This window comes from Hyperoodon ampullatus, assembly GCF_949752795.1.
Source record: "Hyperoodon ampullatus genome assembly, chromosome: 1".
Lineage (NCBI taxonomy): Eukaryota > Metazoa > Chordata > Mammalia > Artiodactyla > Ziphiidae > Hyperoodon > Hyperoodon ampullatus.
Genome location: NC_136914.1, coordinates 61,621,973 through 61,647,472, shown reverse-complemented (window position 1 = coordinate 61,647,472; position 25,500 = coordinate 61,621,973). Strand labels below are relative to the sequence as shown.

Genomic DNA, 25,500 nt, shown 5'->3' with positions numbered 1-25,500 from the left:
CTAAAATGAGAGTTAATGAAGGGCCTTTGCTCCTAAGGTTACCAACCCATCTCTCTGGGACCATTTCCCATTATAGGGGGATCACTGTCTGCTTCCTAATTGCTTCTTTTGTTCCACTTTGGATTTGTTAACATGAAAATGTGTTTTCATTTGGCACATGTTAATCATTTTCTGTGTGGAGTTCTGTACAAAATATGAAACCAGACCTAAAAGATTGAAGGTCCTAGTGGTGGTATTAAATAACTATTTGTGTATTACTTTATGACCATGCAGTGCTTCACAGCCATTTTTCTTTTTTGTGTTTCTAACTGCTTCGTTAGATCTCATTTTGCCTTTGAAAATATATATAGAGAGAAAGAGAAATTAATGATCCACCCAGAGTCTGGACTAATAAAACCCAGGGCTTCCTATTACAGATCTTGTCCCTTCTCTAGCAAAATTCTATTTCTCCTAACCATACTCTTCCTGTAAGGCAGTGCTTTAGACCTGGTCTCCCAGTAGGCTCGCTTGGGGAATTTTTCACAAATGTGGTGTTGGGGCCCTCTTCAAAGTAACTACATCAGAAGCTCAGTGGATGAGTTCAGGCATCAATAGTTCTTAAAAGTCTCCCCAGGTGATTCTAATGTGCAGTTAGGCTTGCGAGCCACTGCTCTGGAAAGGCCTGCTCCATCAGCGTCTCTAGTTTTGTTCCTGAGTAATAGCTGGAAGAATTGGGGAACCTGCCATGCCTGGAAAAATTACTCTATTCATGCTCTGAGTAACTGCCATGTTTCTTACTTAACAAAGGCAGATTTTTCTTCTCTTTCTTTCTTTTTTTGCTTTATGGGAAACATGTTTTGTTTTTGCTTTGTTTTAAAGTTTAGTCCCTATCCACTATCAGATTGTCCCCATTCCCCTCAATATCTTTTTTTTCTGTGACTTTTTCTTCTAGGTCAAATCTGACTCAACTTTAACTTTTTTTACTTTCCATCCTCCAAATTACCTTTTCTCCTCATTAAAAGAAAGACAGAGTTTTCTGAGACTTCGTAAGTGTAATTCACAGTGGTGGTTCTCTGTGGTTAAGAGTGCAGAAACTGCAAACTTTAATAATTTAGCAAATCCACTGAAGGATGAATTGAAAATTACAGTTCAGTGGCAGACATTGCTATATTCAAGACACAAAGCCAGGTGCTGTGAGAAAGATAAAAGATAAAACCATCACCTATCTGTAATAGTTTAGTAAAAAATAGATGTATGCAAAGAACTATATAATTTCATATTCAGTATTTATTGAGCACCCACCATGTGCCAGGCATTCTTCTAAATACTGGGAATACAGGAATGAGCAAAACCAAGTCTCTGCCCTCAAGTGGAGGGAGACAGATAATAAATAATTATGGTACAAGACAACTCACTCAACTTTGAGCCTCTTGAGAGCACTGTCTTACTCATCTTTGCCATCCTCTATACGATGTTTCATAGGCAAATGTTTGTCAAATGCATTGATGAATGTATATTAAATACCCTAATAAAGATAATGAGTTCTTTTGGGAGCACCAATGAGAAAGATTAGAACCAGCTGAAGAGACTGAGTAAGAATTCTTGTACCTTGGAGGAGGTACAATTTGAACTTTGCCTGAAAGGCAGAGTAGGATTTTGACAAACAGAGGTTATAAAGGTATTTGCTTTTGCTATGTGTTTCCTCTTACAGCCCTATCCTCAACAGTCTTTGTGTATAGCATTGCTTATTAATCTTGCTACTAGCCATTAAGTAGGGTTAGTATTTATCAAACAAGTTTAATAAAACTATTAGATTATTAACTTTTCATGTTTTCTGTGGATAATATTCATGTGGGCTCCCCTGTTCACATATTCTCACAGATATTTGAGAGGTGAACCACATTGTGGTCTGCAGAGGATATCAGATTCTAGAAACATTGCTAGCAGAGCCCTTGAAAAACTCTAACTCCAATTATTGGGTGCCCACCAAAGCCACTATGTATAGCACCCAAGGTGTGACCCTTAAACTAAAAAAAGATTAGAACTCTACTGATATGCTTTGTTTTACTGATTAGCTTTGAAACCTTTACTTCCCCCAAAGGAGTACTAAACTGTGAATTACTATTAAGAGATTTAATTTTATGTATTTTCCCCCTGTTTTATTTTTGGTTTTCCACACACACAATTAGTTTCATATACCTTAACCTTTTTCCTATTTCCTATCCCTCAAGGCCCTACACATACCAGAGAAGAGAGTGTATTCCAGGGCATAACTGAGTAAATTCACTGCCGCTGGCTCTGTAGTAATGAGCCTGCCAGCTTACTAAGGACTTTGCCCTACTATTTACTGAGTACTTTTTATGTACTAGGCATTTTACTTATCTTCTCCCTAATTATCACATCCTGCTTGGTGGATAGAATCCCCATTTTTGAGATGAAAAATACTTTTTCTGAGCCTTAGTTATTTGTCTGAGATCACACAGTGTCTTAAGAGGTGGCACTAGGATTCAAAGCCAGGACTGTCTCATTCCAGAGTCCATAATCTTCCTACTAATAAACCTGTTTATTGTCACTGTTTATTCTCCATGATTTGAATAAGCAGAAAGGTTTAGAGGAAGCAAGAAAAACAGTGTTGCTATACTCTAACCTATAGATTCTTAGTGAGATAGCTAGAAAGGTAAATTATGGAATCAGATTGTAGAGGACCTTGTATACTGAGCTAAGAAGTTTGCGGTCTTTCCAGTTGACAGTGGGTGTCACTGATATTTTGTCAGCAGGAGGAATGAACATATGAAGAAAGTGATGTTTCAGGACTATTAGGTTCTTATAGAAATGTAACTAATGGAAATGGTGTAATTTCCCTCTGCTGCCAGACACCAACCAGTTGAAGAAAAGTCTGGGCTTTGCAATGGGGAAATGCTTTATTGGAACAAGACAAGTACAGAAACATCTCTGAAAAGGTACCCAAGAAATTGGTGACAGTGACACATAGGGAGGGAGACTGGATGACAGGGAAGGAAGAATTACTTGGTACTGTGTAACATTTTGTACCATATCCATATATTACCTGGTGTAAAAATAATTTAAATGCTTTTTAAAAGTAAGCAGAAAATGGAGCAGGTGAGAGATTAGATTGGTGAGAAACATAGCATATAAGAAGAAGGAAGGAGACTTATTTTTTTAATGGGCCACAGAGGGAGCTCAGGCAATTAGATTGATTCTTGGCAGTTGGATTTGCTATGACCAATTAAAAGACAAGGCAAGGAATCATCATTACAATGTGTTTGCACTACCTATGGCCTGTCAGCACTAGATATCTGGCTTTAGAGCTGACTCCAGAGGAAGCCAAATTTTCCTTCCCCCTCTTCTCATTCTACTATAACTGCTTTTTATTTTTTAACAGTTTTATTGAGGTATAATCTGTATATCATGAAGTATGTATAAATTATTTTAAGTGTACAATTCACCAGTTTACCCATCAATGATTTTTAGTAAATTTATAGAGTTAGGCAATCATCACTGCAATCTAGTTTTAGAAGATTTCCATCACCCCAAAAAGATCCCTCATGCTAGTTTGCAGTCAATCCCTGTTTCCGCCGTAGCCTTACACGACCATAAATCTTCCTCTGTCTCTATAGATTTCCCTTTTCTGGAAATTTCATATAAATGCATTCATATAATAATGTAGTCATTTACACTAGCTTGTTATGTTAATCACTTTGATGTTTGGGTTCCATAAAGTTAAGCGAAAAAAACCTTCTTGACCGTATTTCCACATGTGATTCTCTACTTAAACATAACAAAAACGTTCTGTTTTAAAACAAATTGTGATGGGCGATGAAAAGTGGATACTGTACAATAATGTGGAATGGAAGAGATCATGGGGTAAGCTAAATGAACCACCACCAACCACACCAAAGGCGGTCTTCATCCAAAGAAGGTGATGTTATATATGGTGGGATTGGAAGGGAGTCCTCTATTATGAGCTCCTTCCAGAAAAGCAAACAATTAATTACAACAAGTGCTGCTCCCAATTAGAACAACTGAAAGCAGCACTCGATGAAAAGCATCCAGAATTAGTCAACAGAAAACACATAATCTTCCATCAGGATAACTCAAGACCGTATGTTCCTTTGATGACCAGGCAAAAACTGTTACAGTTTGGCTGGGAAGTTCCATTTCATCTGCTGTATTCACCAGACATTGCACCTTTGGATTTCCATTTATTCAGATCTTAATGGAAAAAATTTCAATTCCCTGGAAGACTATAAAAGGCACCTGGAACAGTTCTTTGCTCAAAAAGATAAAAAGTTTTGGGAAGGGACTTCCCTGGTGATGCAGTGGCTAAGAATCCGCCTGCCAATGCAGGGGACATGGGTTCAATCCCTGGTCCGGGAAGATCCCACATGACACAGAGCAACTAAGCCTGTGCTCCACAACTACTGAGCCTGCGCTCTAGAGCCCACGAGCCACAACTACTGAGCCCACATGCCACAACTACTGAAGCCCATGCGCTCTTGAGCCAGTGTACTGCAACTACTGAAGCCCACACACCTAGAGCCCGTGCTCCGCAACAAGAGGAGCCACCGCAATGAGAAGCCCGCGCACTGCAACGAAGAATAGCCCCCGCTCACCGCAACTAGAGAAAGCCCACGCGCAGCAATGAAGACTGAATGCAGACCAAAAAAAAAAAAGTTTTGGGCAGATGGAATTATGAAGTTGCCTGAAAAATGGCAGAAGGTAGTGGAACAAAATGGTGAATATGTTGTTCAATAAAGTTTGTGGTGAAAATGAAAAATGTGTCTTTTATTTGTACTTGAAAACCGAAGGCACTTTTTGGCCAACCCAATAATAAGTATGTAGTGGTATCTCATTGTCATTTTAATTTGCATTTCCATAATGAATGATGATCCAGAGCATTGTTTCATGTACTTACTAGCCATTCATATATCTTGTTTGGAAGATGTCTATTCAAATCTTTTTTTTTAATTGGGTTATTATTATGATCTCATTGAGTTGTAAGAGTTCTTTATATAATTCTGGATACAAATCCTTTATCAGATATATGATTTTTAAATATTTTCTCCCAGTCTGTGATTTGTCTATTTTCTCAGTATTTTGAAGTACAAAAGTTTTTAATCTTGATGAAATCTAATTTATCAATTTTTTTTCTTTTATGGATTGTGCATTTGGTGTCATATCTAAAAACTCTTTGCCTTACCCAAGGTCATGAAGATTTTCTGTTTTCTCCTAAAGATTTTATCAGTTGCTTTTAGTTTTGAAAGGCAATTCTATTTGCTTGTTTAACAACTTCTCTAATGTTAAATTCATTTTTTTTTTTTTTTTTTTTTTTTTTTTTTTTTTTTTTTTTTGTGGTATGCGGGCCTCTCACTGTTGTGGCCTCTCCCGTTGCGGAGCACAGGCTCCGGATGCGCAGGCTCAGCAGCCATGGCTCACGGGCCCAGCCGCTCCGCGGCATATGGGATCCTCCCAGACCGGGGCACGAACCCGTATCCCCTGCATCGGCAGGCGGACTCTCAACCACTGCGCCACCAGGGAGGCCCTTAAATTCATTTTTAAACAACATAAAGAAGTACTTCTATTGTCAAAGTACTGTTAATTTTATCTTCTTTTTTTAGTCATTTAGAGCCCAGTCTTATATATGTTCTTTTTTCCAAGGATAGATAGATAACTGGTTTGTTGAACAGTTAATCACAGAATAAAATAACTCCTGCTTCTTCCACTTCCCCATAGTATGTCAAAAAAAAAAAAAAAAAATCCCTTTAATGCCAAGCCTCAGAGAAGGATATTTCCTTTTCACTACTATGTCTGCAGTTCAAGTCACCTGACAATAGATTGTGCTTAAACTGTAGCCTTCTAAGTCTGAGCAACTCAACTTGCAAAAAGCCTATCTTTGCACTTTCTATCCACGAACCTCATGCTATAGTCTTATTCTAGCTTTATTCTAATAGACCTCTGGATTTTTTACTAAGGTAATTACCAAGAAATAAGAATTCTGTGAATGGCATCATCTTTCCTTTAAGGAGGCCCATGTCCAATGCAATTTTATTTTCCTCACTGTTCCTGGCATAGTGCTTGATAAATATTTTTTATTATATCCATGTAATAAAAGGCAAAATGTTACACATTTTTATTTAATAATGGCATAGTATGAGTTGTATTCCACTGTTTTTCTAAATCATCAAATGAATAACCACTCAGTTTAGATTCTTCTATCTGTTCTCAAATAATTCTCAACATAAGCACTGTGGTCTTGAGCATTTGATGTTTCACAATAAATTAGCTAACATACATCAGAGGTTGTTTATCAGAGTGGGAGGCAATTCCTTTACCATGCCCTTTCTGTTTTAGGAATTTTATGTCAACCTTTTAGCCTTAAAAACCCTTTCATAAACTCAGACCCCTATCCTTACCTCGCCTGTGGAAATTCACACCCTAATAAAAAAAATAGAAAAACTTTAGCATGTCTTTTTTTAAATTGTGGTAAAATATACATAACAAAATTTACCATTTTAACCATATTTAAATGGTTTAGTAGCAGTAAGTACATTCACACTGCTGTGCAAAGAATACCACCACCATTCATCCCCAGAACTTTTTTCATCTTCCCAAACTGAAACTCCATACCCATTAAACAATAATTCCCCATTATCCCCTGCCGCCCACCCCTAGAAACCACCATTCTACTCTCTGTCTGTATGAATTTAACTGCTCTAGGTACCTCGTATAAGTGGAATCATACAGCATTTGTCCTTCTGTGACTGGATTATTTCCCTTGGCATAATGTCTTCAAGGTTCATCCTTGTTGTAGCATGTATCAGAATGTCTTTCCTTTTAAAGGCTGAATACTATTCCATTATATGTATACACCACATTCTGTTTATCCATTCATATATCAGTGGACACTTGGGTTGTTCCCACCTCTGCACATCTTTTGATAAAGAGGAAGAGAAGATGGTATTAGTGTATCCATCCACAAGCAGGTGATATTGTAAAACCTGTGCTTCTGATCCAGTGGAATTCTTCCCTCTTATAATGTTGTTTCTAGCCTAGTGCTTACATTAGATAGCATACTATGACATTTGTACAAGGAATGAACCCTACCTCTGAGAGTGACCTTAAGAGAATGACCTCAAGTTGGGGCAGAATTATTTAATATAGGCCTTTTTCACTGCCAAAAGTTATGGAGCTTGGTATATAGTAGTTGCTCCATAAATGTTTGAATGAATGCTTAAATACAGATGGAGAACCATTTGTAATTGCCAAAAACAGGAGATAGCCCAAATAGAATAGAGAGTCACACGATGGAATACTTACGGCAATAAAAATGAATGAACTACAGATATACACAAAAACATTGAAAAATCTTAGAGAATCCATATATAATAGAATACATACTGCATGGTTCCATTTATAAAATTAAACAGACATATTTAAATTCCTTAAACATATGTCTAAGGATGCATAAATAGATAGTAAAGCTATTTTTTATGAAAAGCAAGGAAATGAATATCCTAAAAGTTGCAGTACTTATCACTGGGAGAAGAGGCTCATAACTGGGAAGGGTCACGTTGGGGAAGAGAGGGAGATTTCTGGGATGCTGATAATTGTCTGTTTCTTGACCTGAATCGAGATTTTATGGGTGTTCATTTTACAACAGTTTGTTTTATGCGCCTTTCTATATGGTCATCATATTCCACAATTAAAAAAATTTTAAGTTCTATGATTCTAAGGAGAAAAACTAAAAAGATCATGTGACATAATCATACACAGAGTATTTTAGCTTTTAGTTTGATTGATGAAATGAGAAAGATGCCATTGGCCAGTTTGGAGAGTACCAGGAATGTGCTATAGATTGTCTATGTTAAGGTTTCCTTTTTACTGAGTTACCGATGTGGATTCCTGGGCTCTGTAGTTTGGGGAAATAGAGATCGGAAGAGGATCAGTACTGAGTAGAAGCCTGTCAACATCTGCAGTCCATAAAAGGACCTGATGCTTCATTAGAAGGCATTAACCTCAGTGTCTCCCCAGTGTTACTCACTTCTTAGAGATTGTATTCATTTCCATCATAGCATGATGTGTGAGAAATGGGAAACAGGCATATAGGACAAATCTTCCTCCCTCTAATCCCTGTTTATCCAACTACTCTCTTGAGCCATCATAGAAAGTAGCATCAAAGATCAGCAAATCTTTGACCAGCTTTTGAAAAGAATTTCCTCATTCACAGACTTCCATCAGACTAAAGTTACATGGCAAATTGCTTCATTAGTAGCTTTTAAATTGAGATAACGAACAACTGTCCCAGTTGCTTGCATTCTGCTAAATGCTGAAACCGTTCCCATGTATATTACTGACTTTGGTGGTTCTTCAGTTAGTTTAAGCCTCAAAAAGCTTGACTGGGACTCCTCCTCCTCCTCCTCCTCAGCTTCCTGCATCACCTCGTATCTCCTCAATCCCGACATGTCCTGGGTTCCCAACGTCTCCTGGGGAGCGGCATGATTGGATCAAGGATTCCCCAAATCCTTGGGAGGATCCCCTTCTCTGTCATTCTCTGGACCAGTCTGACTTGTTCTCAGATAATATGAGACAGGTGCCCCCGGGAAGACTCAGTTGCCACATCGGGACAGGGTTGGATTGAAGATTTGGGAGGCATTAGACATTAAGGGATTGGGTGGTAGGGCCTCTCGGGGGCATGGGGCATTTAGGGGGTTAGAGCCAAAGGCCTTCGAGGTCATGGGGCTGGGATATTTGGGGTCCCGCGTGAGGATTTTCGGGGATTGTGGTCACCTGGACGGGGGTTGAGGGTTCGGCACAGCCTAAATGCCCACCCTCTCTGGCTCCACCCTGGAAACACGCGGTGCATTAGGTCACAAAGACACCATCACGCACTAGGGGTGGGGCTTACCTATTACCAGGAAGGGGCGGAGCCAGGGCATTTCTTCAGAGGAGGGGTAGTCCAGAAGGTGGAGCCAGAGCCTATCAAAAAAAAAAAAAAAAAAGCTTGACTGGCCTATGAGTAGATTATTAAAATGAAAGTCCTGATGGGTCTTACTTGTTACGAGGTATAACAGATCAAGTGGCTACAGCTCAGTTAGGAAGTGTCACAACAGATATTGTGACTAATTGGAGGGTATAGTTAGAAATATTTTCTTTAAAGATATCCAGCCATAACTTTAAACAGCTTTATGTCAAATTTTACATACAAGGGGAAAGCAATTAGCCAACATGCATTTCTCAGGGTAAAATACCAGAGTTTTCTTCCCCTGTTGTGTACAAATTTGACATTCCTTGACTAATTTGTTGAGTCTCTGTTCTAGACATAGCATAAATTTCTGATTTATAAGCATGAATAACTGCCTAGTTTTCTGCATTTTTATGCTGCTTTTTGTACAGGTTCCTGCCTTACTTAACTGTCTTTCTTATTTCAGGGTCTAACATTTCAGGAAGTGGAGAACTTCTTTACTTTCTTAAAGAACATTAATGATGTAGACACTGCATTGAGCTTTTACCATATGGCTGGTGCATCTCTTGATAAAGGTAATGAAACCCAAAATTTTTTTCTTGACGCTGTAAACACTGAATCTGTAATCCATTAGGTGATTACCCATCCTTAACAGTAATACGCGAATTTTTCTTGACATTGTTTTTTGATTTGTTTTGTTGACACTGTATGAGCCTTGCATTTCACCCTGAGAGGCCAAATTCAGCAAATATATTGTCTTGTGCTAAAGGCTATATAGTCAAGGCAGATTCCCATCTTTAAATGATTAGTCTTTGAAACAGGCATCTAAGCTGAGGAACAGTGAATGAAATTCAGACATTCTCTCTTTAGAGCCAGAGTTATGACATATATAATGTGAAGCTAAAGTTGCTGTTCATTTTAATTCATTCTTTGTTGAGAAGGAATGGTTTGGTTTGTTTTTCATGTTAAAGTTTTTGTGTTTTTCTTTAAAAGATAAAATCATGATTCTGAAAATAGCACCCCCTATTGGCTTACTTCATACAAATTCAGTTCCAGTTTGTACAGTGTGAGAGAGCAGAGGAATTGAAAACAGTTTTTTCCCCAATATTTTATTATGAAAAATTTCAAACATACATAACAGTTGAAATAATTATTCAGAGAACATCCATATATCCACCTCAAGGAATATTTTGCTATATTTCCCTGGTAGAATATCTCTGCATATATTTATCCTTCTGATTATCAATCTCTTTTAATTTTTGTCACATTCAAAGTTAAGTTAGAGACATAAGTACTTCACTCCCGAATACTTCAGCATGAATATTAACTGAAGTTCAGTAGTTTTTTACAGTTCCCTTGTGCCCTTTCACAGTCAATTTCTGCCCCTGGTTATCACGAGGCAATCTTAATTCTGTGTATTTTTCCACCATAGATGAATTTTGTTTGTTCTAGAACTTCACACAAATGGAATTATACAATGTACACTCTTTCTAAAGTTTCTCTCAGCGTGTGCTTGAGATCCACCCATGCTGTTGCATGTACAGTAGTTTGTTCCTTATTTATGAATAGTAACCCGTTATATGAATACACCACAATTTGTTTATCCACTCTTCTGTTGGACACCTTGGCTGTTTCTAATTATTGGCTATCTTGAATCAAGCCACTATGAATATTCTTGTGTTAGTCTTTTTGAGGACATGTATTTTCATTTTTCTTGGATAAATACCTAGGAGTAATTGCTGTGTCTAGAGAAATGTATTTCGTTTATAAAAAAAATTTTCAGACCCTTTTTCATAGTGTATCTTTTTTATACTCCCACTAACAATGTACAGCGGTTCAAGTGGTTCCACATTCTTGTCAACAGTTGGTGGTATCAGTCTTTTTTAATTTTTGTGATTCTGGAATGTATATAAAGGTATCTCATGTTTGTTTGGTTTTTTTAATATTTATTTTTTTGTTTTATTTTTGGCTGTGTCGGGTCTTTGTTGCAGCACGTGGGATCTTTGTTGTGGCATGCAGGATCTTTTGTTGTGGCACGCGGGCTCTTCACTGAGGTGTGCGGGCTTCCCTCTCTAGTTGTGGCACCCAGGCTCAGTAGTTGCAGCATGCAGGCTCAGTATTTGCAGCGTGAAGACTCTCTGGTTGTGGCGCACAGGCTCCAGAGTGCGTGGGCTCTGTAGTTGTGGCACACGGGCTCCAGAGCATGTGAGCTCTGGAGTTGCGGCACTCAGGCTCTCTAGTTGTGGCTTGCATGCTCGGTAATTGCAGCGGGTGGGCTTAGTTGCACTGTGGCGTATGGGATCTTAGTTCCCCAACCAAGGATCGAACCCATGTCCCCTGCATTGGAAGGCAGATTCTTAACCACTGGACAACCAGGGAAGTCCCCTTATTGTGTTATTAATTTGTACTTCCCTGATGACCTCTGCTATTGAGCAACTTTTTGTGTTCTCATCATTCAGATACCTTCTTTGGTAAAGTGTCTGTTCAAATCTTTTACCCATTTTTATAAGTTTGCTTTTCTTATTCAATTGTGGAAGTTCTTGATATATTCTAATATAAGTCCCATATCAGATATATATTTTGTGAATAGCTTCCTAGTCTGTGGCTTGCCTATTCATTTTCTTAATGGGGTCTTTTTTTTTTTTTACATCTTTATTAGAGTATAATTGCTTTACAATGGTGTGTTAGTTTCTGCTTTATAACAAAGTGAATTAGCTATACATATACATATATCCCCATATCTCCTCCCTCTTGCGTCTCCCTCCCACCCTCCCTATCCCACCCATCTAGGTGGTCACAAAGCACCGAGCTGATCTCCCAGTGCTATGTGACTGCTTTCCACTAGCTATCTATTTTACATTTGGTAGTGTATATATGTCCATGCCACTCTCTCACTTCGTCCCAGCTTACCTTTCCCCCTCCCCGTGTCCTCAAGTCCATTGTCTATGTCTGCGTCTTTATTCCTGTCCTGCCCCTAGGTTCTTCAGAATCTTTTTTTTTTTTTTAGATTCCATATACATGTGTTAGCATACAGTATTTGTTTTTCTCTTTCTGACTTACTTCACTCTGTATGACAGACTCTAGTTCCATCCACCTCACTACAAATAACTCAATTTCGTTTCTTTTTATGGCCGAGTAATATTCCATTGTATATATGTGCCACATCTTCTTTATCCATTCATCTGTCAGTGGACACTTAGGTTGCTTCCGTGTCCTGGCTATTGTAAATACAGCTGCAATGAACATTGTAGTACATGTTTTCTCTGATTTTCTCAGGGTATATGCCCAGTAGTGGGATTGCTGGGTCGTATGGTAGTTCTATTTGTAGTTTTTTGGGCGTTTTGGGGGGGTTTTTTTGCAGTACACGGGCCTCTCACTGCTGTGGCCTCTCCCATTGCAGAGCACAGGCTCCGGACGCGCAGGCTCAGCGGCCATGGCTCACGGACCCAGCCACTCTGCGGCATGTGGGATCCTTCTGGACCGGGGCACGAACCCGCGTCCCCTGCATCGGTAGGCAGACTCTCAACCACTGCACCACCAGGGAAGCCCCTATTTGTAGTTTTTTAAGGAACCTCCATACTGTTCTCCATAGTGGCTGTATCAATTTACATTCCCACCAACAGTGCAAGAGGGTTCCCTTTTCTCCACACCCTCTCCAGCATTTATTGTTTCTAGATTTTTTGATGATGGCCATTCTGACTGGTGTGAGGTGATACCTCATTGTAGTTTGATTTGCATTTCTCTAATGATTAGTGATGTTGAGCATCCTTTCATGTGTTTGTTGGCAATCTGTATGTCTTCTTTGGAGAAATGTCTATTTAGGTCTTCTGCCCATCTTTGGATTGGGTTGTTTGTTTTTTTGATATTGAGCTGAATGAGCTGCTTATAAATTTTGGAGATTAATCCTTTGTCAGTTGCTTCATTTGCAAATATTTTCTCCCATTCTGAGGGTTGTCTTTTTGTCTTGTTTATGGTTTCCTTTGCTGTGCAAAAGCTTTTAAGTTTCATTAGGTCCCATTGGTTTATTTTTGTTTTTATTTCCATTTCTCTAGGAGTTGGGTCAAAAAGGATCTTGCTGTGATTTATGTCATAGAGTGTTCTGCCTATGTTTTCCTCTAAGAGTTTTATAGTGTCTGGGCTTACATTTAGGTCTCTAATCCATTTTGAGTTTATTTTTGTGTATGGTATTAGGGAGGGTTCTAATTTCATTCTTTTACATGTAGCTGTCCAGTTTTCCCAGCACCACTTATTGAAGAGACTGTCTTTTCTCCATTGTATATCATTGCCTCTTTGTCGTAGATTAGTTGACCATAGGTGCTGGGTTTATCTCTGGGCTTTCTATCCTGTTCCATTGATCTGTATTTCTGTTTTTCTGCCAGTACCATATTGTCTTGATTACTATAGCCCTGTAGTCTGAAGTGAGGGAGTCTGATTCCTTCAGCTCTGTTTTTTTCCCCTCAGGATCGCTTTGGCTATTCGGGGTCTTTTGTGTCTCCATACAAATTTTAAGATTTTTTGTTCTAGTTCTGTAAAAAATGCCACTGGTATTTTGATAGAGATTGCATTGAATCTGTAGATTGCTTTGGGTAGTATAATCATTTTCACAATATTGATTCTTCCAATCCAAGAACATGGTATATCTCTCCATCTGTTTGTGTCATCTTTGATTTCTTTCATCAGTGTCTTATAGTTTTCTGAGTACAGGTCTTTTACCTCCTTAGGTAGGTTTATTCCTAGGTATTTTATTCTTTTTGTTGCAATGGTGAATGGGATTGTTTCCTTAGTTTCTCTTTCTGATCTTTCATTGTTAGTGTATAGGAATGCAAGAGATTTCTGTGCATTAATTTTGTATCCTGCAACTTTACAAATTCATTTATTAGCTCTAGCAGTTTTCTGGTGGCATCTTTAGAATTCTCTATGTATAGTATCATGTCATCTGCAAACAGTGACAGTTTTACGTCTTCTTTTCCAACTTGTATTCCTTTTATTTCTTTTACTTCTCTGATTGCTGTGGCTAGGACTTCCAAAACTATGTTGAATAATAGTGGCGAGAGTGGATATCCTTGTCTTGGTCCTGATCTTAGGGGAAATGCTTTCAGTTTTTTACCCTTGAGAATGATGTTTGCTGTGATTTTGTCATATATGGCCTTTATTATGTTGAGGTAGATTCCCTCTGTGCCCACTTTCTGGAGACTTTTTATCATAAATCGGTATTGAATTTTGTCGAAAGCTTTCTCTGCATCTATTGAGATGATCATATGGTTTTTATTCTTCAATTTGCTAATGTGGTGTATCACATTGATTGACTTGTGTATATTGAAGAATCCTTGCATCCCTGGGATAAACCCCACTTGATCATGGTGTATGATCCTTTTAATGTGTTGTTGGATTCTGTTTGCTAGTATTTTGTTGAGGATTTTTGCATCTATATTCATCAGTGATATTGGTCTGTAATTTTCTTTTTTTGTAGTATCTCTGTCTGGTTTTGGTATCAGGGTGATGGTGGCCTCGTAGAATGCGTTTGGGAGTGTTCCCCCCTCTGCAATTTTTTGGAAGAGTTTGAGAAGGATGGGTGTTAGCTCTTCTCTAAATGTTTGATAGAATTCACCTGTGAAGCCATCTGGTCCTGGACTTTTGTTTGTTGGAAGATTTTTAATCACAGTTTCAATTTCATTGCTTGAGATTGGTCTGTTTGTATTTTCTATTTCTTTCTGATTCAGTCTTGGAAGGTTATACCTTTCTAAGAATTTGTCCATTTCTTTCACTTTGTCCATTTTAGTGGCATAGAGTTGCTTGTAGTAGTCTCTTAGGATGCTTTGTGTTTCTGTGGTGTTCCTTGTAACGTCTCCTTTTTCATTTCTAATTTTATTGAGTCCTCTCCTTTTTTTCTTGATGAGTCTTGCTAAAGGTTTATCAATTTTGTTTGTCTTCTCAAAGAACCAGCATTTAGTTTTATTGATCTGTGCTATTGTTTTCTTTGTTTCTATTTCATTTATTTCTGCTCTAATGTTTATGATTTCTTTCCTTCTCCTAACTTTGGGTTTTGTTTGCTCTTCTTTCTCTAGTTCCTTTAGGTGTAAGGTTAGATTGTTTATTTGAGATTTTTCTTCTTTCTTGAGGTAGGATTGTATTGATATAAACTTCCCTCTTAGAACTGCTTTTGATGCATCCCATAGGTTTTGGATTGTCATGTTTTCATTGTCATTTGTCTCTAGGTATTTTTTTATTTCCTCTTTGATTTCTTCAGTGATCTCTTGGTTATTTAGTAACATATTGTTTAGCCTCCATGTGTTTGTGTTTTTTACGTTTTCTTCCCTGTAACTGATTTCTAATCTCATAGCATTGTGGTTGTAAAAGGTGCTTGATATGATTTCAGTTTTCTTACATTTACCAAGGCTTGATTTGTGATCCAAGATGTGATCTATCCTGGAGAATGTTCCATGTGCACTTGAGAAGAAAGTGTAATCTGCTGTTTTTGGATAGAATGTCCTATAAATATCAATTAAATCTATCTGGTCTATTGTGTCATTTAAAGCTTGTATTTCCTTATTGATTTCTTTCTGGATGATCTATCCATTGGTGTAAGTGAGGTGTTAAAGTCCCCCACTATTATTGTGTTACTGTTGATTTCCTCTTTTATAGCTGTTAGCCTTTGCCTTATGTATTGAGGTGTTCCTATGTTGGTTGCATATGTATTTATAATTGTTATATCTTCTTCTTAGATTGATCCCTTGATCATTATGTAGTGTCCTTCCTTGTCTCTTGTAACATTCTTTATTTTAAAGTCTATTTTATCTGATATGAGTATTGCCACTCCAGCTTTCTTTTGATTTCCATTTGCATGGAATATCTTTTTCCATCCCCTGAATTTCAGTCGGTATGTGTCCCTAGGTCTGAAGTGGGTCTCTTGTAGACAGCATATTTATGGGTCTTGTTTTTGTATCCATTCAGCAAGCCTGTGTCTTTTGGTTGGAGCATTTAATCCATTCACATTTAAGGTAATTATCAATATGTATGTTCCTATGACCATTTTCTTATTTGTTTTGGATTTGTTTTTGTAGGTCCTTTTCTTCTCTTGTGTTTCCCACTTAGAGAAGTTCCTTTTACATTTGTTGTAGAACTGGTTTGGTGGTGCTGAATTCTCTTAGCTTTTGCTTATCTGTAAAGCTTTTGATTTCTCTGTCGAATCTGAATGAGATCCTTGCCAGGTAGAGTAATCTTGGTTGTAGGTTCTTCCCATCCATCACTTTAAATATATCGTGCCACTCCCTTCTGGCTTGTAGAGTTTCTGATGAGAAATCAGCTGTTAACCTTATGGGAGTTCCCTTGTATGTTACTGGTCGTTTTTCCCTTGTTGCTTTTAATAATTTTTCTTTGTCTTTAATTTTTGTCAATTTGATTACTTTCTGTCTTGGTGTGTTTCTCCTTGGGTTTATCCTGCCTGGGACTCTCTGTGCTTCCTGGACTTGGGTGGCTATTTCCTTTCCCATGTTAGGGAAGTTTTCGACTATAATCTCTTCAAATAATTTCTCAGGTCCTTTCTCTCTCTCTTCTCCTTCTGGGACCCCTATAATGCAAATGTTGGTGGTTTAATGTTGTCCTAGAGGTCTCTTAGGCTGTCTTCATTTCTTTCCATTCTTTTTTCTTTATTCTGTTCCATGGCAGTGAGTTCCACCATTCTGTCTTCCACGTCACTTATCCATTCTTCTGCCTAAGTTATTCTGCTATAGATTCTTTCTAGTATATTTATTTCAGTTATTGTATCATTCATCTCGTTTGTTTGTTCTTTAACTCTTCTAGGTGTTTGTTCTTTAATTCTTCTAGGTCTTTAAACATTTCTTGCATCTTCTCAATCTTTGCCTCCATTCTTTTTCTGAGGTCCTGGAACATCTTCACTATCATTATTCTGAATTCTTTTTCTGGAAGGTTTCCTATCTCCACTTCATTTAGTGGTTTTTCTGGGGTTTTATCTTGTTCCTTCATCTAGTACCTAGTCCTCTGCCTTTTCATTTTGTCTATCTTTCTGTGAATGTGGTTTTCATTCCACAGGCTGCAGAATTGTAGTTCTTCTTGCTTCTGCTGTCTGCCCTCTGGTGGATGAGGCTATCTAAGAGGCTTGTGCAACCTTTCTGATGGGAGAGACTGGTGGCGGGTAGAGCTAGGTGTTGCTCTGGTGGGCAGAGCTCAGTAAAACTTTAATCCACTTGTCTGCTGATGCATTGGGCTGGGCTCCCTCCCTTTTGGTTGTTTGACCTGAGGCGACTCAGCACTGGAACCTACCCGGCTCTTTGGTGGGGCTAATGGCAGACTCAGGGAGGGCTCATGCCAAGGAGTACTTCCCAGAACTTCTGCTGCCAGTGTCCTTGTCCCTGCAGTGAGCCACAGCCACCTGCCGCCTCTGCAGGAGACCCTCCAACACTATCAGGTAGGTCTAGTTCAGTCTCCTATGGGGTCACTGCTCCTTCCCCTGGGTCCTGAAGTGCACATTATTTTGTGTGTGCCCTCCAAGAGTGGAGTTTCTGTTTCCCTTAGTCCTGTCAGAGTCCTGCAATCAAATCCCACTAGCCTTCAAAGTCTGATACTCTAGGAATTGAAGGTCCTAGGAGTTCCTAGAAGAGTTCCTCTAGGAACTCCTCCCGTTGCTGGACCCCCTGGTTGGGAAGCCTGATGTGAGGCTCAGAACCTTCACTCCAGTGGGTGGACTTCTGTGGTATAAGTGTTCTCCAGTTTGTGAGTCACCCACCCAGAGGTTATGGGATTTGATTTTCTTGTGACTGCGCCCCTCCTACTGTCTCATTGAGGCTTCTCCTTTGTCTTTGGATGTGGGGTATCTTTTTTGGTGAGTTCCAGTGTCTTCCTGTTAATGATTGTTCAGCAGTTAATTGTGATTCTGGTGCTCTCACAAGAGGGACTGAGCACATGTCCTTCTACTCTGCCATCTTGAACCAATCTCATCTGTTTTTCCCTTTAAATGATGTCAGTCTTTGCTTCATTAATTTTGAGCTCTGGTATTACGTGCATACATACTTAATGATTATATGATTATTGTCTTTTCCTGATGAACTGGCCATTTTATCATTATGAAATATTCCCCCTTTATGTTTAGTAATACACCTTTTCTTGAAGTCAATTTTTTCTGATATTGATTTAATTACTCCAGCTCTTTGGGTAGTTATTGTTTGCATGGTATGTCTTCCTCTATTCTTTTATGTTAATCCTATCTGTGTCTTTAAGGTATATCTCTTCTAGACATAGAGTTGGGTCTAGTGGCCTTTTAGCTATACTTTTTTGCATTTTATATTTTAGTGGTTTCTCTAGAAATTATAACTTTTCATGGTTTACTTAAAGTTAATATTGTACCACTTCAAGTGAAATGTAAGAACCTGCATTCAGGGCTTCCCTGGTGGCGCAGTGGTTGAGAGTCCGCCTGCCGATGCAGGAGACACGGGTTCGTGCCCCGGTCTGGGAAGATCCCACATGCCGCGGAGCGGCTGGGCCCGTAAGCCATGGCCGCTGAGCCTGTGCGTCCGGAGCCTGTGCTCCGCAATGGGAGAGGCCACAACAGTGAGAGGCCCGCATACCGCAAAAAAAAAAAAAAAAAAAAAGAACCTGCATTCATACAGTTCCATTTACCATCATCCCATCCTTTATGCTATAGTTGTCATTTTGTATTTCCTCTGTATATGTTATAATCCCTATCATATAATGTTAGGATGTTTGTTTTCAACAATTATATTTTTCAGTAAATTAACAGAAATAATAATTTTTATACTTAGCCACATTTACCATTTATTCATACTTACCATTTTGAGTGTTTTTCATTTATTCCTGAATATCTAAAATTTTATCTGGTATCACTTCCCATCAGTTTGAAGAACTTCCTTTATCATTTATGGTACAAATCTGCTAGCAGTAAATTCTCTTAGTTTTTGGTTTATCTGACAATGTTTTTATTTCACCATTGGGTACTGTGATTTGTGATTTTTAAATCTCTCCAAAGCACTGACTCAGGTTTTATAAGCACAGTATTGCTTGTTCAATACTTTTTGGTGGATTTCTTAAGATTTTTTAATATAAGATCATGCTATCTGCAAACAGAGATCATTTTACTTCTTCCTTTCCAACCTGGATGCCTTTTATTTCATTTTCTTGATCCACTAACTTTTTAAAACAGCATTTTTCTCCTTGCTTGTTTACATATTTATTTTTGTTTGTTTAAAATAATACCTCCTCTGACCTTTGTAGAAGCCTTTGGAAAAAATTAATGAAATCATGGAGGTTATGTATGTGTATGTGTAATACCACAGGGTCATTTCTTCAGAATAGCTTTGGTTGTATTGCTTTGTTTCACAAAACAGGTTTGACAGCATCTGCAAATCCAAAGATGTAAAATTTGAAGTCATCACTTATAATTAAAATAAAATTAATAAGCTCCTATTTATATTTGCATACCTTTTTTTGAAAAGTCCAACTGAAGACAATAGATTCACTTTAAAGAACAATTATATAGGATGAATCACTGTCTGTGTTAAAATTACAGGATGTACAAAATAGAATCATTCAGGGTAATGGTAGCAAAGGAAAGTGCAACCTAGTGGTTAAAAAATAAATAAATAAAGTGTTTCTTTCAAATGACTTCAAACCATTTCCTGGGATGTTTAGTCTCTCCATAGAGTTCATGCCTCATTATCCTTGTTAACAGAGGCAGTGGTACAAATTATACAGTCATATCTGATATCCAAAAGTATGTTTGGTTTTGAGATAGATGATATTTGGCATTTATTTTGACTTCTTAGATTGTTTTATCTGTGTAACTTTGGAGTCCCTGAGTGTAAAAGATAGATATCTAGGGGAAACTGGCCTAGATTCATACTAAGTAAGAGGGAGAAGCCAAGTGTATTCATTTCCCAGGGCTGCTGTAACAAATTACCACAAACATGGTGATCTAAAACAACAGAAAGTTATTTCACAGTTCTGAAGTCTACAAACCTGAAATCAAGATGTTTGCAGGGCCACACTCCCTCTGAAGTCTCTAGGAAAGAATCTTCCCTTGCCTCTTCCAGCCTCTGGTGGCTTAGTCACTCCTTGGCTTGTGGCTGCATAATACCAGTCACTGCTTCTGTCTTCACGTGGTCCTCCCCCTCCTTGTCTCTTCTGTATATCTGTGCGTCTATCCTCTGTATATCTCTTGTAAGGACACTTGTCATTGGATTTAGGGCCCACCTGGTACCATCTCAAGATCCTTAATTACATCTGCAAATCCCCTTGTTCCAAACAAAGTCACATTCACAAGTTCTAGAGGCTAAGATGTAGACATATCTCTTGGGGCAGCCACCATTCAATGCACTGTAGCAACCAAGACCTAAATATCAGTCATACATAGTCCACAAAGTAAGGCAAAAATAGACACAAAAAAATATATGAGTTTAATTTACCATGAGAATATTTGTATTGTCTGTTTAAAAACTCATTTTTGGGCTTCCCTGGTGGCGCAGTGGTTGAGAGTCCGCCTGCCAATGCAGGGGACACGGGTTCGTGCCCCAGTCCGGGAAGATCCCAAATGCCACGGAGCGGCTGGGCCCGTGAGCCATGGCCACTGAGCCTGCGTGTCCGGAGCCTGTGCTCCGCAATGGGAGAGACCACAATGGTGAGAGGCCTGCGTACCGCAAAAAAAAAAAACAACTCATTTTTTTAAACCTAATTATACTCTTTGCATGGCTAACTTCTATTTCTTCAAAGAGGCCTTCCCTGACTACTCAATATAAATTATAAAAAACTAACTATATTGTCTATAGCTTTTATAGTTTTTTTTAAAAAGAGGCATTAACCTAAAATCTTCTGCCTTCACTACTGTCATCAATTCCTATCCATAAATTATAGACATGGGCTTGAATTTTCACAAATATGGCTTATCAGGTAGAGCAGAGACTAACTGTGATATTTGTACATAGATAGTAGGCCCTCAATAAATACTTATTAACTGAATTATGCCTCATCTGTCCAGGAGCTTGAACAAACAAAAGTAAGCATTATCCTTGATTCTGTACTCGTTCATCCCCATATTTATTTCTTCAATAAATCCATGTCCCTGCTTCCAAAACATCCTGAATCTGACTCTGTTTCTCCACCTAGCCTACTCTAGTCCTGATCTCTTTACCTAGGCTTACAGGGCTCCATATGGCATGGCTCTGGTATACCCTTTGAGTACATCAAATATCACTTTCTTACCAGTTCACTCCATTCCACATGTTCTTTTATATTCTAGATATATCAAGTTCATTCCCACCCAGAAGCCTTTGTTCGGGCCGTTCCTTCACCTCAAGTGCTCTTTCCCAGGATCTCTGTGTATTTGGCTCCTTGTAACTCAGGTCTCATATAAATCACTTTCCTGGTAACTCCATCAGCCTGTATCATAGCCTTTATCACTACCTGATATTTTCTTGTGTATTTATGTGTGCATTTATTATCTGTCTCTGTTTACTAGAATGCTTATCTGTCTTGTTCCTGGATATATTCCCTGTGCCTAGGACAATATCTGGGATATAGTAGACACCCTATAAATATTTGCTCAATAAATGAATGAGTGAATGAACATCTTGATAGATGTGAAAAAGACATAGGATCTCAAGCCAATAACCCCTCACCTTTGACAGTAGACCCAGAGAACAAATTCATGTCATGAATTCATTGTGTACTATAACCCCTATCTTTTAGACTTAACATACATTTCACCTTCATCTGAACTTAAGGGGGTCATGATAACAGCAATGTTAAGTGATGTACTGCAGTGTGCATGGAAAGACTAGCCTGTGCTTGGCTACCGTTCCAAGTTCCTTCCCTCTGCCAGATGTGCCTGTCTTCACTTCCTTTGCTCTGCCAGATGTGCCTGTCTTTTGCAGGCTCTCCTTGCACTCTCCCCTTTGCTTTTAAACATTCCTGATCCTAATAGTCATACTAGTGATTTTTCCATTCGTTTGAGTTCTATACCAATTCTCCTTTCACTGAATCATGGAATTTCACTGCTGAGATGAATCTTAGAAGAGAGGAAGAAAAGTGTAATAGTTAAGAATACAAGTCTGGATTTGAATCTTGTCTCCATCATTGACTAGCTGAGTAGCTCTGGGCAATTTCTGAATTTAGTTTCTATGTTTTTAGAATCAGGATAATAATATCCACCTCATAGGATTGTTCTGAGGATAAATCTACACAAAGCACTTAACCTTGTGCCTATCATGCAGTGAATGTTTAAAAAATGCCTGCTGCTTCCATTATGAGGTTGATGATGTAACCAGATTTAGTGTGGTTCATCCATTCATTCAGCTAGCAGCATAGGCACTGTGCTGGGCACAGGGTTCTACTCTCAAGAAGCTCACAGTCTATTAGGGGAGAAAGAAAAGGATACAAGCTGTTCAAGTTGTTGTGATAGGTGCTAATGAGGGCCTCTGACCCCTATGAGGGGTGGGGAAAGAGTGAGGCAGGGGTGGGCACAGGAGTACTTTTGTCTGCCTGCTGCTCTGTCTCAGCTGTCTTCCTTTTTTCCCAAAAGGTTAGGACCTTCAGAAATTGGCACCTTTTAGTGGCCCTGGCACTCTCTCTTCCTTGGCTATTTTAGAGCTTACAAACCTGTCTTTAGACATAATTTAGTACAGAATTTCCAAAACAGCATCGTGAAGAACATTATATACTGCAATATGTTAATGGTTTTGTGGATTTAAAACAAAACCCAAAAAAAGTGTTCCATGATTCAAATAAGTTTGGAAAATGCCAGGTTATACAGAATTTCTTCCTGCAGCACTACTCCTGCCAACTTTTTAATATGCTAATGTGCATTATTAATCTCCAAGAGAGTGATGTAGTTCCCAAACTTGACTTGCCTCAGAATGTCTTTAACAACTTATAGAGCTAATGTTCCTCAGAACAGTTGGAGAACCCAGGCAGGTGGCAACTGCACACTTACATTCCAGCGTGATGTAATCCCTCAGAGTGAAAATGCCAAATTTAATTGTGGCTATTTCTTTAGTTCTACATGGTTCATGTGAGAATGACAACTCTCAGGCAAGAATGACATGTCTTTGTTGAATTTTTGACCATTTGGAGAAAGAACCTTTCTGCATGAACTACAGTACCTTTCTACTATAGGTCATCTCTTTTGTTTAGCACTTAAGAGGAATTGGTTCTATTGCTTATTCATGTACATACTGGGCATAAAATTAGATATATAACCTCTCAAGGGCTGTCTGAATGATTTACCTAGTCTGCTGAAGAAAGTAATGGAAAATTGAACATGACTCCTTCCCCATGGCATCCTATGATGGAAAAGTTAGAAATTATTTTAGTTGGAGCTCTAGAATGAGCTATGGCCTGTATGACTTAGAGTATTCTCATTTCTGCCAGAGAATAAAAGGTTTCTAGGTATGGTAAAGCCCCATTATAAGCACCTTAGGATATTAGAGATTTGGGAAACTTGTAGGTCCAGTTGTGTCCCCCATGTACTTTGAACTATAATACAGGAAATAATCACACAAATATAGGCCATGGCCTTTAGTACTCATGCCCCAGCACAAGCCCACTTAAACTGAAAATCATAATTTATGACATGGTTGTCCTTAATTCTTTATAGTCGTCCTATACATACAGTTTACCTTATTACCTGACAAGCCAAGAAAATAAAGAGTAAAACCTGTGGCATATCCCCTACAGGATACTCTCTGCAATCCCAAGTATTTTTACTGAAAGTTAGGTAGTATTATCCCCCATTTTATGAATAAGGAAATATAAAATGAAGCAGCTTACTCTTGGTTACCCTGCTAAGTAGAGCTAGAATTCAAGCTCAGGTCTCTCTGATCCCAGTCTGTGTTCTTTCCACACCGTCATATTGTCTCTCAGTATATCCCAAAATGCTGCTGGAATTTGAAAATCTTTGCTGAAACGCAATCCAGGAGGAGACAATGCAGGTTCACCATTTTGAACTGTGGTTCTCAATAGCTTAGGGAAGACAGGCTCTAGGCTATTTCCTCCCAGTTCCCTTTGGCTAAGAGTTGACCATTCTTGGGTGAGAATAAAGTCCTTTTGGTAAACTATGATGTTTTGGAGTTAGTATCCTTCTCTTGAAGATGAAATATGACATTTTCCCCCTACAATTGTTTCTTCTGTTCAGGATCAGGTTCTCCCACTCAGACACGCTCTGACATCTGTAATGCATACCCTACAGTGACACAGACTCTTGGAGTTGTCTAATCTAGCTTCTTATCCCACACAGGAACATCTTAGTAGACACATCTGTGTTCTTCACTTTTCTGACCATATTACTTTATGGTGAAGAAACCAATACACAAAAGCCTAAAGTTACTTAAATAAGGTCATTTAGCAAGGAAAGTTAGTATCCCTTTAAAGGATACCACAGAACAGAAAAGACATATGTATATACTAAGCTGTCAGTTTCTGAACATCAAATTATAGGATATACAGATGTGGATGGACTGCTCAGCTTTTAACGATCCAGCTGTTCCTCATCACCTCTACTCGTTGGTGTAGCAATACTTTCTTATACTTTTAGAGACAGTTCCAATATCTAGCATTTATTGAGAGCTAAATATATGCAAGACATTTGTAAGCATAAATTTTGGGTTTAAACTCCAACCTGATTTTGAGTCCCTATTAATCACTAGCTTTGTGACTTTAAACAAATCACTGAAACTCTCAAAACCTCAGTTTCCTGATCTGTAGAACGGTGATAAAGGCTACTTGCCTCAGGGCTATTGTGAAAATTAAATGAGATAACCCTAAATTACTATACTAGATTGAAATTATGACTATACACAGCTGCCTGCTCTGTCTTCAACCCCAAGGTACTAACTTTCCTCTGCCTGTTTATCTTATTTTTTTAGTTAATTAATTAATTAATTTATTATTATTATTATTATTTTTGGCTGCTTTAGGTCTTCATTGCTGCGCGCGGGCTTTAGTTACGGCAAGCAGGGGCTACTCTTCTTTGCGGTGCGTGGGCTTCTCATTGCAGTGGCTTCTCTTGTTGCAGAGCACGGGCTCTAGGCACACGGGCTTCAGTAGTTGTGGCACACAGGCTCAGTAGTTGTGGCTTGCAGGCTCTAGTGTGCAGGCTCAGTAGTTGTGGCGCACGGGCTTAGTTGCTCCACGGCATGTGGGATCCTCCCAGACCAGGGATCGAGCCCATGTCCCCTGCATTGGCAGGCAGAGTCTTAACTACTGGGCCACCAGAGGAGTCCCAAAAAATTATTATTAAAAAAAAAATCCTAGAACCTGATGAGGCTTAATTTTGTTCTCTTAGAAAGTAGTATCTACTGCTTTTTTCAGTAGATACTTTTTGAGATTCATATTAGTTTAGAAGTTATAAGTTGGGTTTTTTTGTATTTTTTAAATAGGAAGATTGGAGCTTTTAGTTTCTCCTGAGTTTCATCATTCATCCAAAAATTCTTGAGATCATTGCTTTCAGAAGGCATTATCATTATTTAACTTCTCTGTTCCTAGGAATATCTAAGCAGTATTAATATCTCTAGTAT

At 38.6% G+C, this 25,500-nt stretch overlaps 1 protein-coding gene across 1 annotated transcript in view; it reads left to right on the top strand.

Moving 5' to 3' along the window:
- Positions 1-25,500, top strand: part of MICU1 (mitochondrial calcium uptake 1) — a gene marked incomplete at both ends in the record, with an annotated part of 168,062 nt that overhangs the window by 127,809 nt on the left and 14,753 nt on the right. Inside the window, 1 exon segment of the mRNA XM_079709270.1 lies at positions 9,429-9,537. Coding sequence (XP_079565396.1) covers positions 9,429-9,537 — 109 coding nt within the window.